The sequence below is a fragment of the Zingiber officinale genome, chromosome 4B (assembly GCF_018446385.1).
Source record: "Zingiber officinale cultivar Zhangliang chromosome 4B, Zo_v1.1, whole genome shotgun sequence".
NCBI lineage: Eukaryota > Viridiplantae > Streptophyta > Magnoliopsida > Zingiberales > Zingiberaceae > Zingiber > Zingiber officinale.
The window spans coordinates 46,810,477-46,827,107 of record NC_055993.1 but is presented as its reverse complement, the minus strand read 5'-3'; the positions used below and the strand labels follow the sequence as shown (position 1 = coordinate 46,827,107).

At 37.4% G+C, this 16,631-nt stretch overlaps 1 protein-coding gene across 1 annotated transcript in view; it reads left to right on the top strand.

The window, feature by feature from the left end:
- The first annotated feature begins 5,867 nt into the window (after positions 1–5,867).
- LOC121975021 (protein DETOXIFICATION 30-like) overlaps positions 5,868–16,631 on the top strand; it is a 67,204-nt gene continuing 56,440 nt past the window's right edge. The window contains exon 1 of the mRNA XM_042526367.1: positions 5,868–6,164. Coding sequence (XP_042382301.1) covers positions 5,907–6,164 — 258 coding nt within the window. The 5' untranslated portion in view covers positions 5,868–5,906. The remainder of the gene's footprint in view (positions 6,165–16,631) is intronic.

Genomic DNA, 16,631 nt, shown 5'->3' with positions numbered 1-16,631 from the left:
ATCCGGTCGGGTCTTGAATCTCTTTAGTTCAGGGGAGGCTGGTGGTCCGATCTGCCACTGCGTCCGGAAGGGGGCCCGCTCGGGCATCCGAAGGTAGAAATAGAATTCTTTCCAATGCTTATTGGAAGAGGATAGTTTATTGAAGAAAACTAAACCAGGCCGAGCCTGGAACATATATGTGCCCAGCTCGGACTGTTTAGGGTAATAAAAAAAGTAGAAAACCTCCGGTCGGAGGGGGATATTGTGGATTTTAAACAGGACGACGACGACGCATAAAAGGCGGAAAGTGTTGGGGACTAGGCTCCCGAGCGGAATGCCGAAAAAGTTACAAACTTCAACGATGAAGGGATGAATGGGAAATCGCAGACCGGCTGTGAACTGGTCACGGAAAACACAAAAAGCTCCGCGCGGCGGTTTGTGTGGCCGAGCGGAGGGAGAAGGTAAGATAATTTCGAAGTCAGAAGGGATGTCAAAAGCATCCATTAGAATATCGGCGTCACGCCGATCGAAGCGCGACTCCATGGTAGCATACCATGGGCCGAGGGCTTGGTCTTGAGGTTGGGAGGAGCTAGCCATTGTCCGAGCGGACGAAACCAAAAAAGACGAAAGGCAGAGGATAAAAGGAGGAAGATGGTAGACGAAACAGCGCGCAGAGGACGAAAACACGACAAGAAACACAAGGCTAACGAAGAAAGAAAGAAGAAGAACCTTACAGAGGAGAAGGAGGATCGACGAAGAATGAGGGATCGCCGGAAAAGGAGAATCGAAGCTTCCGGAGCACTGCAACGCCGAAGGAAGCTTCTGGACACGCGAGAGCAGAAATGCGGCGAAGGCGGAGAAGGCGAAGGATTTATAGGGTTAACCCCGAGCGGCCTCCACCGTCTGATTCAGGTCGTGAGAACCGGAGCAAGCATCGCGCCGTCCATTTCAAACTAAGGCAGTCCCATTGAAGGTAACGTCGCCGCCGTACGCTGACGGCATCAGGGGTGCCACGTGGTATTCCATCACAGGAGAGCATTTAATAAGCGCCTTATCGAGGCACAGAGCGCGTGCTCACCCTTAATGACGGAGATTGGCGCAAATTCCGAGGAGATCCGAGAGAGGGTGGCATTGACTGAGGCCGTACTTATCTCCACACCGGCCGAGCGGATGATGGTTTCTTGGAAGCGCCGCTCGGCACAATAGGCGTCCAGTCAGTCGGACTAATCGCCTCCTTCGACTAGACTTGAAGGGGAGGCAAGTGATCCGGCGGTGAGAACAGGGGACCCCCTTTTTGAGGGAAGTCAACGCCACGTGGAGGTCAAAGGTCAAATGGCCGATCGGAAGAGGGGGACCGGCTAGCCGAACGGGGGTCTAAGCAGAAGCAAAGGCAACCTGACGGGGAGTCGGGTCTCCGACGCTCATGGTGAATAGAGTCACCTGGCCGAGCGGGTAGCCTGCTCGGCCGAGGCTTGAAGCATCGATACTGTAAAGGAACCGTTGGAGCCAAGCACCTGGTCGGACCGATCCTACGTCCAACCGGGTCGATGCTTGCCGAGCAGATGGGTACTCGGCTCGGGGAAAAAGAAGACAAAGGCAGAAAAGGAACCGTTGGAGCAAAGCACCCGGTCGGACCGATGCCTACATCCGACCGTGTCGATGCTTGCCGAGTGGATCGATACTCGGCTCGGGGAAAAAGAAGACAAAGGCAGAGGGAACATTGGGGAACATCTTTTTCTGACAGCGGGCATGTTTGACGACTAGGCCATACGCAGAATTGTACAACGGAAAGTTCTACTCTCCCATCGGAAAGGTGATCAGACTGTAGCAGTATGGTGTCAAGCATGTTCCTTTGACAATCCCATACTACGGTATGGGAAACGACACGTGTACACCTCGGTAAGTGTGCACAAGCCTCCCCATAACTCTATATAAGAGCCCTCATACTTCGACGAAGGTACGCGATCACGCATTCTCACATCTTCGGAGCCACTTTCTGCATTTCCTCTTGCCTGACTTGAGCGTCGGAGGGTCGTCGTCGGGAACCCTTCCCGCCCCAACTTCTTTGCAGGTTCGCCGGAGACCCCCACGACCGGCCGGAGATCCACATCATCAGTTCGGAGAGCGCCACTTGCCCAGCGTCCGTTGATTCAGCGTTCAGACAGGATTAATAATATTCATCGAACTTTTATAGATACAAACATCTCAGTGAACATTATATTCAAGAAAGCCTTTGATCAACTCCCGATTGATCGGAGTGAGCTTCAGCCCATGATGACCTCTTTATATGGCTTCATCGGTAATGAAGTGTTATCTATCGGTAAAGCCCGGTTGGCCATATCACTTGGGGAAAAGCCGCTCAAGAGGACGCGAACAACAAATTTCATTATAGTGGATGCTCCATCCGCTTATAATATCATATTGGGCCGACCGACACTGAACGAGTTCCGAGCGGTCGTTTCAACGTTTTGTCAGAAGATCAAGTTTTTTGTGGATAATTCGATCGACGAGGTTATGGGGGACGAACTTGCAGCTCACAGGTGCTACGTTGAAATGATAAATTGTAATGCCCCAGTTCGGTTCGGGTGGCGTGCTCGGTTCGGTTCGAGTGGGACCGCCTGGGCCGGGGCGTTACACTTAGACTCATCAATAAGTTTTGATCAGAACTCATTGATAGACCTAGAGAATTTCGATTGGATCCATTTCAAATGCTACAGATTTTTGAAGTGTCCCAAAGTCTATGTATGCTCAGATATAGTAGCTTGAAGTCATTAACAGTAGTGATTCAAAAGTTTTCAAAGTTTATGAATTTAAGATAATTGAAACATGCATATAAAAGGATGTTAGAAAAATATATTAACATCATAAATATTTTCACTACACTATCCTTTTATATTACATGTTAATTTTTCAAAAATTTAAATTTCGTAAGTTCATCAACAAATTTTGGTCAAAATTCATTAATGGACTTAGAGAACTCCAATTTGAGTCATTCCAATTCTTGTGGATTTCTATCGTATTTAGGACTCCAAATATTATTTGTTGGTGTAAATTGCACTGATAATCTAGTTTTGATGTATGATAAATAGGTTAAAGTTAGATGTGTTGTTTGTCTAATCCTTCTATGAAGTGTGCAGGAGTTGACTGAATTGAAGGATCTGACACCAGGTTGAAATCCAGCTAGGCCTGCGGGGCCTAATATCCGATAGGAAGTCCGGTTGGGTCTGTAGGACCTATCAACCGGTCAAAATCTAGTAGGGTTTACGGATCTGACAATTGGCAGGAAGACCTTGTTAGTCAAAGGCAAGTCTAGTGACTACAGTTAATAAGTGAAGATAAGTAACTCAAGGAGAGATCCACTGAGGACGCGTTCTCTGTTGAGGGAACTATAGGCGTTGATCCAACTTAGATCCATTTGAGGACGCGTTCTCTGTTGAGGGAACTATAGGCGTTGATCCAACTTAGATCCATTTGAGAAACTTAAGTTGAGATCTTGACTAAATCTTGGTCTCGAGGAGACAGGATCTAATTACTACTCCTATCTGTTGAGTTGTACTAACTTTGTTTTGTAGGATGAACTTATTTTTGTTGCCCAGGACTAATCCTTTTTTTGTAGGAAAAGAAGGAGCTGAAAAAGGGGGTTCAGGCACCTGGACCAGGCTCGCCTGACAGGTGCCTGGGGAGCCTTGGTGATCTGGGCGCCCGGAGTCGGTTCAGGCACCCGGACCTCAAAATTCATCTAGAAGCTGATGTGGAGCACGTCGATTGGCCAAGCCACGTGGTCTAGGCGACTAGAGGGGTTCCAGGTGTCCGAAATGGGCCTATATAAAGGCCTTCGACCAGGAGCTTCAAAACAACAACTGCTACGACTTTCACTCTTGCTCGGTGCTCCGAAAAAGCTCCTATGACGTTGTGACGCACCTTCGACAATCGGTGATCAAGATTTTTGTACTTTTTTTTGTTGTTGGTAATTTTCATATATAGTTCCTGTACTCAATCTGTAACCATTTAAACTGATAGTGGATTGCCTAACGAAAGTACTCGACGAGTGTAGGCCTTGGAGTAGGAGTTATCGAAGGCTCCGAACCAAGTAAAACCAACTTGTGTTAGCATTGTTTTTTTCTTTTTGTTTTTCGTTGCGTAACTTAATTTTAAATCGAGCTTTTTTGTGAAGAATGCTATTCACCCCCCTCCCCCTCTAGGGCCTTTCCGATCCTACATTATCTTTACTGTTTTAAAAAAAATAATTACATGATGCGGTGATAAGAGGGGCCCACTAAGTGCGGGTCAAGGACGAAGATAGCAGCCGATATGAAAGTCAAAGTTTAAGTGGTCAGCATGGTCAACGGTAGTCAACGGTCCTGCCAAAGTTGGCCAAGCAAAAATCGACTTCAACCGCCGATCGGGCCTAAAGTGTCCGATTTGCCAAGCGGCTTGTGTGAGCAGATCACCCGTCTAGCCAAGAGCACTACAGTAAGAACATTAGATGCTCATCACAGATCGGAAGAACGCTAAGGCGACCGGAGCGCTGGTCCGGTCGGACGGAAATAATCTACTGAGCCAAGAGATTATGGAGAAGAACGACTGAGATCGATCGAGCGGGGATCCCCGGCTGAGCGGCTTCCCCCTCGGACAAACAGTGGGACTCCTCCCATATCTCTCAATATCTCTTTGGAAGGTAGTGCCACTGACAATAGGACATGGTCAACAAGCAAATCATACAATGAAAGTTTATATGGTCATGTCAGGGATTTGCATGTATTGTTAAGATATGGTGTCAGAGACACTTTATTGATATGTCCTTTCATAGGACAGTTGGAAAAACGTGCCCATATCTTAAGAAGCGTGCATATCACCTACTGTAGCACTATATGAAGAGGGGTACATACACCGGTGGAGGTATGCACTATTCTATGTTGCTCCGTTTTCTACTGTTTCAGTGACTGACTTGAATGTCGGAAGACTAACGCCGGGACCCCTTCTTTGACTCGGCACTGACGTTTCCTGTGTTGTAGAGCGGATCAAAGTCTTCACGCGATCAATCAAAGAGTCACATCTCCAACTAATTTTTTTCATGATTTTAAGATAGGATCATTATATATTAACATATTAATATTATGGTAGTGCAAATTTTTAGAAATAATTGAATGATGTTGATTTTTTAAATCAATAGTGTCATAGTACTAAATTTTAAAAATAAGCATAACATGATATATATTAACGTAATTAAAATGTTGGGTTGACTTTGAAAAAAAACAAGAATCACAGTAATTATTGCAGGTATGCAAATAAGAGAAAACAAATTAATTTAAATTCAAAAAGGGAAAAAAAAATTATTATATTAAAATGTGATTATACGTACCATGGGTCTCCCATAATAATCCGTCTACATTATATATATATAAGAAAAGTAAATTATTATATCAACTTATCAGCAATGAAAAGAATTTTTTTCTTAAAAATTTGAGTAGTGGCGACGGTGGTCAATGGCAGTGGCTGGCGATAACGGTCGACGGTGATGACGGCGATTGGTGATGGACGATCGTCGAACGATGATTGACTAGGAGTATATTCGACATTCAAATTTTGATTAAACAATAAGCTCGTAATGTAATCGGATTACATGATATTTACTTTGTAATTCGGATTACAAAATTTCACTATCTTTTGTAATCGAGATTACATTACATTATAAGTTTAAAGTTAAATCAAATAAAATAATAAACTTTGTAATATAATCCTGATTATATTACAAGACTGATTACATCCTATCAAACGTAACTTGCATATAATGAATTGAGGAAAAAGAAAAAAAATAATAATCTTTAGTAGAGGGATATAATGGGAATAATGTGTACGTTTTTTTGGTATATTAGATGCTCCCCGACAAGGTTGTCAAACACACAGAAGAGGTGGGCAAGAAACGGATGGAGGAGAGTTTGCTTAGGAGCGTTGATGAGGATGAAGACATGGAGGAGATCAGCAGCTTGGGGCAGCTGCTCAGGCATGGAGTGGAGGAGAATAAGAAGCTGTGGTACTTGGCTGCGCCGGCCATCTTCACTTCAATCGCACAGTACTCTCTTGGTGCCGTTACCCAGATCTTCGCCGGCCACCTCAGTACCCTCGAGCTTGATGCCGTCTCAACAGAGAACTCGGTCATCGCCGGCCTCGCCTTCGGAATCATGGTAATATTCTTTTTTTCTCATTAAAATAAAAAGATCAAGTATAAAGATGTGATCGAAATTTAATTACTGGGTGAAACTGGTAGTAAAATTTGTTGGATAAAAAATATATATAATTTTAGTTAATTTTATTGGTTATTCATGAAGGTGATTGGTCCACTCATATGAAAATTTTTATTGATTATCAAGGATAAATCGAAAAACGCACATAACGGACAGTCCAAAAGTTCAATGGAAGAAAAATTTCTATAAATATGATATAACTAAACATCAAACTATGAATATCTGTAATCCCGAAAACTATTAAAGTTTCTTAGATGAACTTACATGAATTAGCACGCATTAAAGGGTGTGGAAAATATCCAAGAAATCTTTTTTAATGCTTAAGTTAAATCTCTGATAGCGTGAACTTGAAAGAGAAAATAGAAACATAAAGGAGAGGAGTTGGAGTATATGAAATCTGGATTCTCTCAGTGTCGTCGATCGGTCGATCTATTTTTCTAATGATTGATCCTGTGCAGACAAACCCAGGGTCTGAATCGGACCCGGCCGGACCTAGCTAGACCTGATCGGACCCTTAACCGGGTTAACCGAGCAATTATCTAGTTCAACAGATCTGATATATAACCGTTCAGTCTCTAAATGGGTCGGTTACGGTCAATTTATTAAATAAATTTATGTTTAATAATTTTATTTTGATTTTCTTAATTATAATTTTTATTTAATAATATTTATTATATTTTAGTAATATTAATATTGTCGTTCAATATTAATTAACCTATTCAATATCTATTAAAATTAATATTTTTAACTTATTTATCTTGAATTAAGATATTCTATATCTCTACTAAAATTAATATTTTTAACCTAGTTTGATATGAAATTATTCTACCCTTCTATTATTAAAGTTAAAATTTCAATTTATTTATCTTAAATTTTTTAATATGAGGTCATTCTACCTTTATGTTAAAGTTAACTATTTATTTTCCATTTATTAATCTTATAACCTATTTGCCTTAAATTGAGACTATTTTATTTTAACTCATTAAATTTATTAATCTTACTTAACACTCTTATTTACTCAATAGACTTATTTTATTTATTTAATATTAAATTTATAAAAAATATTTAACTTATATAATATATCTAATAAACATAATTTATTTAACAATAAAATTATATCTCTATAGCTAAAAGCTATGAACCAATAAAATTAATTAAAAAATATAACTTATATATATATATATATCCTGCACTGTGCGCGTCGCGCAGGATATCAACTTTTTTTTTTTTTAATTTAAAAATAATTTAAAAAATCAATATTTACTTATATATAAATCTTTAATCTATGAATATATCCCCTAAACACATTATAATACTTCATAAATACTTAAATTTATTTCATTTTAATTTTTTTTTACTAAATACTATAATTGAATTGGAAAATCTAAACCTAGAAGTAAAATCTTAAAAAAAAAAAATAACTTACAAATTATAATCAAATTGGGAAGCATGAATCCTAGAAATAAAATTTTAAAAAATATTTTAATTAATTTTTTAATTCAAAAATAAAAAAAATAAAAAAAAGGAAAAAAAAGGTTGATTTTTTATTTTTAAATATATATACTTGTAAACCAGTCAATGGTTGGTTCGGCTGTTGGATGCGGTTTGGGCGGTTGACTTTTTATTTTTATTTTTTTAAATTTTTTTATACATTTATAATTTTTTTAATATTATTTTAAAATATAATAATAATTTTGAACTATCTTGAATCATTATCATCCGTGAATTAAATCGTGAACTAATATAATTATCATGAATAATTAAGATTAAGAATACATATCCTAGAAACCATCAAGACAACGACTCTAAATTGTAGTCGAGTCTAATCTTGTGATCCATATGGTTATTTGTTTCCTAAGTGAGAAGTCATTGTGATATGGATCTAGAGGTGCTTATCAGTAAAGATCTAAGTCCCCTCCCAACATTAATGTCCTCCCTCTTGTGATCATTTATGGTAGGATATATTGTCTGTTTATTTTTTTAAAGTTAGAATTATGTATTTAACTTATATTAATTTTAGAGGTGATTGATCTGATTTTATGATAACTTTTTATCGATTATTAGGATAAATTGAAAAATACTCATAACGAATGATCTATCATCCTAGTATTTTTAAATTAATCATCTATTAAAAACAATTTATTCTTAATTTATCGAGACTGAGACTCTTAACTCTTAAATATCTTAAAAAAACTAAAGAAAACATTCTATCGTTAGACCATTGTTCGAGGCGTCTGTATGCCCGTTCTGGTTGGATCTTAAGGCAGCTTCCTCCTACAAAATGCTTGTCTAATTATTATTTATTTGTTCTGCCTGTACGGTCAAGGATGATTGGGGCTTGTGGCCTTTTAAAGGGCTAGACCACCATGCGAGGCTTGAGAAGCATGCATGCTTGCGATATTAGTTGCGCATGAAGCTCGATCATACTTCGAGCGGATCTTTTTGAATTTGTGACACTTAAGTCAAGGTACTCAAGTTGTCGAGCACTGAGGATGCTGAGTTGGAGCTACCACTCGGATGGCCAAGTACCCTAAATGCTTAGGGTACCGAGGACTTTAGAGGCTGCTTGGGCTGCGGAGCTTTCTAGAGGTCAAGACAGATGCTTGGGCTGTTGAGCATCTTAGAGATGCTCAACACTTGAGTCCTGTCAATGACTCAAAGGTTTAGGTTAAGCCAGGAGGCGGATTGATACCATTGGCGTTGGATTTGCTAATATAGAACCGAACCATGTGAGCTCGGCTTACTAAGCTGAAAGAGAATCATTATTTAGGGTATCATGGAACATGGCTAGAATATGATTTCAACGTATGAAACATGTATGAGAAAGCGACTTATTCTATTAACGCAAGTTTGTGACAATTTAAATTTAAATACCTTAAATTTCTCCAAATTCTTGATATGAGACTAATTAAAGCCCATATGGGAATCCAAGACCACTCTTTTCTTCTTTCTTGATTCTCCATGTTTTTATTAAATTGTAAACATTTTTAGTTTGAAGAATTTTTGTTGTGGTAAGAAATCCGTACAAAACAAAAACTTATGGTGCTCTTGGAGAAGAAATTGGTGAAGAACTTGTCATCGGAAGAGTGATCACGAATGAACAAACAACCCTTCACTGTTTATGAACCAAATCTCTCTCGTCTTCTAGGATGCATATATAGCTAGGAGGAGAAGAGGAAGACAAATCAGTAGGAAGAGGAATGGACAAGTAACACCCATTCTCTCATTAACGTGTGCAGTCACTACACACGTTCAACATTTCCCACTCATCCAAATCAATCCATAAAGGTGATCTAGTCACAAAGTGTACGCGCCCCTCCTGCTAGTAGGGCGGGGTTACTTACAAGTAGATGCAAAACATACATGCATTTTAAAATTTCTTTTCTAAAGTAAAACAGCGGAAGAATTTATTTTTTTTATATTCTTTTAATGAACGAGGTCACGATGTCAAATTCTATCATAAACATGAATAAGTATCATGAAATCATGCGAAACATTAACATAAATAAACTTAGTTCATGTCAACATAAAATAACATAAGCAGGACTTTTTTTTTCTTAGCCAAGCCACCACCACAAACATCTCTTGCCCCTCCTCCGGCTCCCCTAGTTTATCCATTCTTTGCCTTTATCTGCGGTACAAGGAAAGTAAGCTATAAGCACACAGGCTTAGTAAGATCCTTTCCTACTCACAAAAACATATTTCATAGCATAATCACATAAGCAGATAACAATGGAGACATAATCATCTAAACATCATATCATGTAAACATAGCATCATAACATATCATCTCATAAAGAACCTCATGCTATATCATATCATAAATCATAAAAGCATCATGTCATATAAATCATAAGAGCATATCATATCATAAAGAAACATCATGATATATCATATCATAAATAAAAGAGCATCATGTCATATAAATCATAAGAGCATATCATATCATAAAGAAACATCATGATATATCATATCATAAATAAAAGAGCATCATATCATATAAATTATAAGAGCATATCAAATCATAAAGAAACATCATGATATATCATATCATAAATAAAAGAGCATCATGTCATATAAATCATAAGAACATATCATATCATAACTTATTATATCATGCAAGATGTCTTTTAAAACATGTGTCATGTCACGTGCAAGATGTCTTAAAATATATCATATAATACTTGAACATAATATCATCATGAGGGCCCGGCTTGTACCACATACATACATAAATGCGTGCAATCCCTAGGACAGGGTAGCTAGCCCCGAACCTACTAAGGAACTAGGTCCGTACTATGACCGTCGACCTAGGGGCGTACTAAGGAGCCCATCCCTTTTTACTAGACCCGTTCATAGTCCGTCGGCCTAGGGGCGCTTATGGAGCCCACCCTTGGTACAAGCCATACAAAGTAAAATAACATGTCATAGTTACTTATCATATCATGAAGAGTGCTCTTAGTACCAACTAATAAGGAAGCAACTCTTAGGTCTTTACTTGTCATATTATAAAGAGTGTTCTTAGTCCCACTTAATAGGGAAACAACTCTTAGGCCTTTACTTATCATATCGTAAAGAGTGCTCTTAGTCCCACTTAATAGGGAAGCAACTCTTAGGCCTTTACTTATCATGTCATAAAACATGCATACTTGAGCATATAGCACATCATAAGAGTTATCATAATGCATGATTCATAAGCATACATAAATGAGCATATTACTTGTCATATCATAAAGTATGCATACTTGAGCATAAAACTAGGGGTGTAAATGAGCCAAGCCGCTCGTGAGCTATTCGAAGCTCGATTCGATAAATGCTCGTTTGAGCTCGTTTAATTAGGCTCGTTAAGATAAACAAACCAAGCCCAAGCTTCACAATATTCGACTCGTTAGCTCGTGAACATGTTCGTTAAGCTTCTGAATCAATTTTTAAATAAAAAAATAATAGTTTTGATATTAAATTTATAGATTTTACACTCTACTTATGAAAAACATAGATAAATATATTAAATTTATTTATTAGAATAAAATTATAAATTTTAACAAGAATATTATAATTTTTTAAAAATATATAATTTAGTTTTTAATGAATATTTAAATTTATAATTTATATTTATTAAGCTCGTTTAGGCTCGATAAAAGCTCGAAAAAGCTCGTGAGCCATGAATATATTCGTTAAATAAAGCTCGAGCTCGACTCGATTATAAACGAGCCAAACTCAAACATCCAAGAGTTCGGCTCGGCTCGGCTCGATTACACCCCTACATAAAACACATCATAAGAGTCATTATCATGCATCGTTCATAAGCATACATAAATGAGCATATTACTTGTCATATCATAAAGCATGCATACTTGAGCATAAAACACATCATAAGAGTCATTATCATGCATGGTTCATAAGCATACATAAATGAGCATATTACTTGTCATATCATAAACATGCATACTTGAGCATAAAACACATCATAAGAATCATTATCATGCATGGTTCATAAGCATACAAAAATGAGCATATAATGCATCAAAAGAAACATAATCATGCATGGAAAACCTTAACTAGCATCTCTTCATTCATATCGTAGCATGTGAGACACATAGTAAAATCATAATTGGGTCTCTAACCCTAATTCCATGTAGTGGCCGAAAGTTCCAAGCCTAGCCCTAGGTTATAAATAACATAAAATCATGTGAACCCTAAACCAATTTCATATCATAAATCATTAAGAACATAATGAGCATATTTGGTTTAGGTTCTAAGCTCCCTAGGTCCTTGGTCTTGTTATGTCTGAAAGTTACCATGCTTAGTTCTAGGTTATAAACAACATAAAAACATGTGAACCCTAAACCAATTTCACATCATAAATCATTAAGAACATAATAAGCATATTTGGTTTAGGTTCTAAGCTCCCTAGGTCTTTTAACTTGGTTATGGCCGAAACTTAGGGGCATGAAACTAAGTTCTAAACAACATACAAGCATAAGAATATCAAACTAACTTCATATCATATCATAAGGGAATTCATGAGCATGCTAGATTTAATTTTAAGCTTCCTTGGACCCTAAAATTCATCATGGCCGAAACATAAGGAGACATGTATCTAGATTTCAAGCAACATTCAAACATGATAACCCTAAGTTAGCTTTATATCATGTCATAAGAAGAGTCATGAGCATGTTAGAGTAAGTTTTAAGCTCTCCTAGGTCTTAATTCTCATCATGGCCGAAGCCCTAAGGTGTAATACATCAAGGTTCCAAACAACATACAAGCATGAAACCCTAAGAACCTTCATACCTTTTCATAAGGAAAGTTATGAGCATGATAGATTAAATTTTAAACACTTCTAGGTCTTCATTTCTATCATGGCCGAAACCCTAATTCCCTAAGGTGGCATGCATTTAGGTTCCAATCAACATACAAGTGTGAAAACACTAAGTACTCTTCATAACATATTAATAAGCAAGTCATGATCATGGTAGACTAAATTTTTAACCTCTCCTAGCCAATTACTTCTATCATGGCCGAACACTTCATGAGCATGAATTTAAGTTTTAAGCAACATACAAGCATAAGAACACCAAATTAGTCTCTTATCATAGGGTACATATCATAAGGGCATAGTGAGCATGTTTAGTTTAGGTCTTAAGCCTTCCTAATCTTTTATTTACACTTTGGCTGAAAGTTTCAAGAGCATGGATCTAAGTTTTAAGTAAGCATACAAGCATAAGAAACATTAACTAACTCCTATACTAGGGTACATATCATAAGAACTTAGTGAGCATGCTTAGTTAGGTCTTAAACCTCTCTAAATCTTTTATTCAAGTCTTGGCCGAAAGTTTCAAGAAATGATCCTAGGTTTTTAAGCATTCTAACCTCATGAAAAACACATAAACAACTTGTACCACAGGTGAGGGGATACTTACATCCTCTTGCTTGTTTTTCCTAAGGAAGATGGTACCCTTTTGAAGAGGAAGAAGAAAGCTTCCCCCTTCTTGTTCTTCCTTTTGTTTTCTCTTGTTTGTAAGGAGTAGACCTTGAGGACTCCTTCTTGTGAACTAGTTTTCTTAGAAAGAAAACCTTAGCTTGGATTTCGGAAATGAGAGAGAGGGGACTTTAGGTCTCGATAGAGGAGGAAAGAAGGAGAAAGAAGGAGGAAGGATTAACCAAACTTTCTTTCCCTTCTCTTCTCTCATTCCTATTTATTCCCAATGAGGATGAAAAGTGTCCTAATTCATCCCCTTGCCTTCTCTATCTTCTCACTCTCTTCATTCCCACAAAAATAGCAAGAGAAGGAAGAAAAAGGCAACTTGTCCTTTGCTTGCTTCTTTTCTTAACCAAGAGAAAGAGGAGGAAAGTCACTTGTCTTTCTCTTGTTCCCTTATTTAATCATACTCTTTACCTTTATCTATAATTTCCATGCTTTGCTATTCATATGTCATTCATGATTCTAGTGGTTATTATACACCAATTTAACTTTATCATTTGTGGGAGGTTCAAGGTTCAAATCTTAACCTCTCTTTCTTTTTATTTCTTTTTTGGTTCTATTTCCATTTCCCTTTTATTCTAAAAGAAAAATACCCATAGGTATAGCTTATTATTTCGTGGGTGTTACACAAAGACCATGTACGAACATTCAATTCATACTTCAGGGAAAATAGTTGGTGTGACAGCAAGCACACTGAACAATTACTGCTAAGAAAGTTGTTATACTTAACTTAGCTGCTCTATCAAACGAATCAGAAACATCAATATCTTGTTTTCACCCCAGATTAAATCATTTACATCAATATGAATATCTCTAATTTCTCATAATAACTATTATGTCGATAGCATGTTCAATATCTCCAATTAATACAATTATTCACAATCATATTTTATATACTTAACAAAAAAATATAATTGGTCTATTAGTGAATAAATGTCAAAGATATAAAATGTATTTTAATCTTTTTTAGCAAGAATCTAATCATTCTAATCAACCATTTTTCTAGTTATGCTCCATAGATCGAATCATCCATAGCTAATATATGTTAAAGTAACAGACACTGATTAGAACTTCAAGTAGATAGCTAAATAGCCACTTAGAGTAAATTGAGATAACTTATAATCTTAAGGGTCTCACATAGCAAAGTACAGATGATATGAATCACATGTTATGATGTTTTTCTCTTTACCAATAAAGAGTGCATATTTTTCTTAAAATTTAATATCGTACATATTTTGTTCTAGACATACCTAATGTCTAATCCTGAATTCAACTTATGAATCCTAATTTGGCTTTTAGTAGATTTAGTAAATAGTGAGTTTATTTACTTTGATCATTATTAATAGATAAATGATCTCATCTTGATACATCTATCAAGGTGATCCTAACTTATGGGTATATCTCTATTCACATCTATATAAGTTGTTTAATAAATAATGGTCTTACCTCTATTTATACTTAACAAATAGAGATGATTGCACATGTGAATAGACTAATCTCTGTTGGGTTTTTCGGGTCACGAAAACCGCTTTTCGCGTCGCGAAAACCGCTTTTCGCGTCGCGGAAACCCCGAATCACCCAAAGCCGTAGGATCCGTGCAAAGAAAAATTTCGAAAAACACGAGTACGAGTTATAAACTATGATCTACAGTAGATCTACAAAGGAAAACACTTTATACCTTTGATGTGTGCCCTTTCGCGTTCCCGCTCGTCCAACGGTACGCCGGATCTCGAGAGTGTCAACGTAGACACTCCTCTAATGATATCCACACGAACAAGGAGTGTCTCTCACACTCAAAGGATGGAGAAGAGAGCCCCAAGTGTGCTAGCACTTTCTAGAGCTCTCGAATGGGATTGGAAAGGTAGAAAAGAAGAAGATACAAAAGAAATCTTATACACTCACTAGTAGTATCCTTCCTTTGTGACCTTCACTCTTCCTTTGCTCTTGGAATTCACTATGGAAGTCACGGCAAAAACAGCAAGAGAAGAGAAGGAAGAAGCAAGGAAGAAGATGAGACAATTACCACACATCAATACACACTAAATGAAAACCATTTACTCTTTAGTGTGGCCGGCCACACACATAACTCCCTCATTTAATGTGGCCGGCCACATTAAATGGAATGGGAAGTGTTGTAACCTCCATGAGGTGGCATGTGATGTGGCAAGGATGAGTCATCCTTATGATGTGGCAACACATCAAGTCAAACTTGATGTTTCAACTTCTACTTGGTCAAGTCAAACTTGACCAATTGTCTTCCTTGTTGAGTTAAATCCAACCTTTGATTAAAGTCAATTTCAATTTAATGAATCTCAATTCATTAATATAAATTGACTCAATGAATCAAATTTAAATTAGACTCATTAAACAATTGAATCTAATTGAGTCTAACTCAATAAGTCTAATTTGAATCCAATCTTTGGTGCATCATATGAACCTAATCCAATTGGTTCATCATATGAACCTAATCTCCATCCACTTGTTCTTTGTGTGTGACCCAATAGGTTCTTGTAACGTTGGCAATGTTTCTAAACTCCTTTAGAAACATAAGCAATGAGCGGCATCTAGCAATACATCATTGCTACCCAAGTTACAAGAAATGTCGAGATCCAACATCACCTTGTGACTACTAATTGTGACTCCTCACAATATATGACAAGTGTCCTTCTATCCTAGACATCTAGATTGATCAATGTGAGGCATAGACCGTGTCATCCTCTGACCAATCTAAATCTTGAACTCCAAGTAGACTCACTCAATCAAATGAGCTCAATATCTCATATTGACTCATTTGGGTATGGCCATACACTTCGTGGTCTTACTCTATCAAGAATATCGATGTCACTCCCGTCATATAGGAGGGATAGATCCCATCTACATCACTCACATCCCTCTGCATAATTCGTTACATACCCAATAATCGCCTTTATAGTCCACCCAGTTACGGGTGACGTTTGACAAAACCAAAGTACATAACTCCTTATGTAGGGATCCATGGTGACTTCAGGTCTAAGGACTAATAGTCATACTAATAGTCACATGAGAAAGTATATGACACTCATATAACGATCCATGATACTTTCTCATGGCGGGTCATTCAGTATACATTCTCTAATGCATACCCATGTGTTAGCTTGATATCTCTATATCCATGACTTGTGAGATCAAGTCATCGAGCTGACTTACATGCTAGTCTTATTGTATTAACATTGTCCCTGAATGTTAATACTCGACTAGGAATGAATTAGAGTAGTGTTCCCTATATCATCTCACTATCGATTTAACCAATCGATTGATATAGGTAAGAACCTTCTACTCAAGGACGTTACTATACTTATTTTATCCGGCACTAATATAAATAAGCATAATAACCAAAAACCAAATGCCTTAATATATATATAAGAATATGATATACATGAGTC